This window comes from Antedon mediterranea, chromosome 11, assembly GCF_964355755.1.
Source record: "Antedon mediterranea chromosome 11, ecAntMedi1.1, whole genome shotgun sequence".
In the NCBI taxonomy this organism is placed as follows: domain Eukaryota; kingdom Metazoa; phylum Echinodermata; class Crinoidea; order Comatulida; family Antedonidae; genus Antedon; species Antedon mediterranea.
The window spans coordinates 16,668,098-16,671,155 of NC_092680.1; the positions used below are offsets into that span (position 1 = coordinate 16,668,098).

At 34.5% G+C, this 3,058-nt stretch overlaps 1 protein-coding gene across 1 annotated transcript; it reads right to left on the reverse strand.

Moving 5' to 3' along the window:
* Window positions 1-665: 665 nt before the first annotated feature.
* On the reverse strand, window positions 666-2,800 carry LOC140062022 (somatostatin receptor type 2-like). The gene has a single exon (XM_072108064.1). The coding sequence runs from the start codon at window positions 2,798-2,800 to the stop codon at window positions 1,475-1,477; it is 1,326 nt and encodes a 441-aa protein (XP_071964165.1). The 3' UTR covers window positions 666-1,474.
* Between the last annotated feature and the right edge of the window lie 258 nt (window positions 2,801-3,058).

A 3,058-nucleotide genomic window follows, 5' to 3' on the forward strand; every position in this document is an offset into this window, starting at 1 on the left:
ATAATAATTTTGACAACACATCATAAACAGTGATCTAAATTCCAGGACATACGTAAATGTTTAAACAATGATGTATAAACTACTCTGCGCTTGTTTGAAATTGTAAATATTCCGCAACATTGGCGTCCCACGACTTAATGAATTATAAATTAAAAGGTCATTAATCATTAAATAAAACTTATACACAAAAAAACATGTAGTTATTGTAACTACAGAGAGTTGAGTGAGTCAAAGTATTATTTATGTAGGATCTGATTTGTATAGGCCTATTGTCAATTGGCAAGAAAATATACAACCCAAAATTAATTATTATACCTGGAATAGTTTATGGGAAGTTCAAGAAGTCATCATTCTATACCGCACACATCTCTAAATTTTAAAATGTAGGCCATTTACACTAAATAAATAGTATTAATTTTAACATGAGTTATTTTACATAAATTATAAAAGTAAACGATCGGTCACCACTGATTATAATAATCCTGAACTTGCTAATTTCAGAAAAAAATAAACAGAGAGGGAGCCGATTTATAGCTACATCTACCAAATAAAGTAGGTGTAAATCGGGTGTTTTTGTACTAAATAATGATTTTATATGTATGTTTATTAAATTATTATTGTTTATTCTAATGAACTGTAATTCTGGCATTTAACTTAGACTCGAATTTAATCCAATCACAATTACCAGCCCGGTAGAGGCCATGCTTCAGAGGGACCTGGCCAGGTGGTTCTTGGTTCTTTTATTTAGTTGTTAGGCCTAAGCCTATCGAATATTCTTTAATACCATCAAATAATCTATATTACGAAATGTACCTTGCTTCAATGAAACTGGGTATTGGTGGTTTATTCAGATTGTTTTTGAACTATATAGAATAAATGAAATTACTTTCACGGTAAAATCACAGTTTTAGCACATATCTACCATGAAAAATTGGGCTAATTGTCCCTGTCACTAAGTGCCTTTGTGCAAAGTAGCTGTTTGAAATTACAGTATTATTAAAATAAATGTATATTGTAGCATATTCCCAAAGAGAAAGGTACTTTAATGTTCGACCGAAAAATCTTATAAACAAACTAAAAAAAACTATAGGTTTTCAGAGAAATTATAATTATTACTATTGAAACTTGTTGAAGGACTGTCACACGCATGCGCATAATGTCTGTGTATAAGTGCCAAAAACGTCCCCACTTACTGGTGTAGTGTGGCTAGTTTGTATTAGGTTTTCAAGGTTTTTTTTTTAAATAAACCTTTAACAATCTTGTCCCCATCCTCGTCACCTTTTGCTTACACTAGAAAACAAAACAAATATTAGTACAATAGGAATACATCTACAGTAGCGTACAGTAAATACTAAACAAGTAACAGATACTTCTTTTTACTTCGATGAATGTTAAATGTTTTTTTCATAGGTTTTTTCTTTCTTTCTTTCTCCGCAATTACTTGTCTTTCAAATTGAAACTACATTCATTTAATTCAACAGATTTGGTTGTCTGAGCTTGACAAAATGATGTCTGGAGATTTTAACTCATTTTCATTCGCGTGCGGGTCCGATATCTCATTTTCTTCAACGATTTTACCTTTAAAAACAAACATTTGTGAGTTTGATTTGTTTACTCGTGGAGAATGATCATTGAAAGCCATAGCATCCAGAGCTGCAGTCACTGACGAAGAGTTACTTGGGAGCGCACTACTTCCCATCACGCTTCCATGTCTGTTAAGCAGAGCTGATGATGATCCGAGTATGTTTCCTCGACAATACGAAGTACTCTGCGTGCTCTCTCGCGCAGGATGAAAGCGAGAAAATGTCGACGATCGCTTAACGCATGGAAGTAACTCGGAGACATTCTTTTTAAAGTTTTCACCAACGAATGTATATATAAACGGATTCACACAGCTGTTAGAATAGCTTAATGAAATAGACAACGCGTGTGATATCACGTGTGCGGGACCGGAAACCTGGGAACCATATGGACGGAGAAAGGTGACAAGCTGCGAGGTGTAATAAGGTATCCAACATATTACAAACACAACTACTACGGACATTGTCAACACTGTGACGCGTTTTGACGCACGATGGTGGGTTGTTCCGCTCGCCATATCCGAACCTGCAGGAAAGTTTGGACTGCGCATTTTGAACAGAAGAGTGGAATAACAGATTGACATGATAATGAGAGGTATTAAAAATCCAAACACAAGACCAAAAATGCCATAAGTAGTTTGATTGATAATCTTATTTTGTTCTTGATGGTCAATAATAATGCTACAGTAACGGTCCTCTCCATCATACATGACCTCAGCAAAAATCCAATTTGGTAAACTAAACATAAAAGATAAGATCAACATTGAAACACAGATAATCTTTGCAAATTGGCGCGTGCGATATTGCATTGAAGAGAGTGGGAAACAAATCGCAAAATATCGATCAATGCTCATAGCCGTGACTATGTAAACACTAGCAAATTGGTTCAGGCCATCTAACCCACAAGCTAATACACATCCGATGTTACCAAAGGGCCAATGTCCGGTAACTGATTGATACACGTGAAACGGTAAACTGCAAAGAAATCCAAAATCAAATAATGCTAGGTTAAATATGTAAATATTAGGTATCGTTCGCATATTTTGAAATTTAAATAAGATAAAAATCACAATTCCATTTCCCATCAATCCAATAATGGCGATCAGCGAATTTATTATTGGCAGGGTGTAATACTGTAGCCACTCGTACTTATGGTCCGTATTATTGTAATCGTAGTAATAGTAATTTTCAGAGTAGCTTTCATCATCTTGACCATCCATGCTTTGCTCAATACAATTACTATATTATCTTATTTTGTTAATCGAATGCACAATAGTCCCGACAGTGGTAATTAAGATTCTGCTAAGTTTGCATCGTCTTAGTTTCAAATCAGTGAAGACATTGAGAATATGTTTACATTTCGTATATAAACACTTGAAAGGTGTAGAGAACGACCAATAGCATTGAAGACAAACTGCATCGTCTATGTCACGTGATCAAATTCCGTTCATAACATTTTACTTTACATAATCGATAAC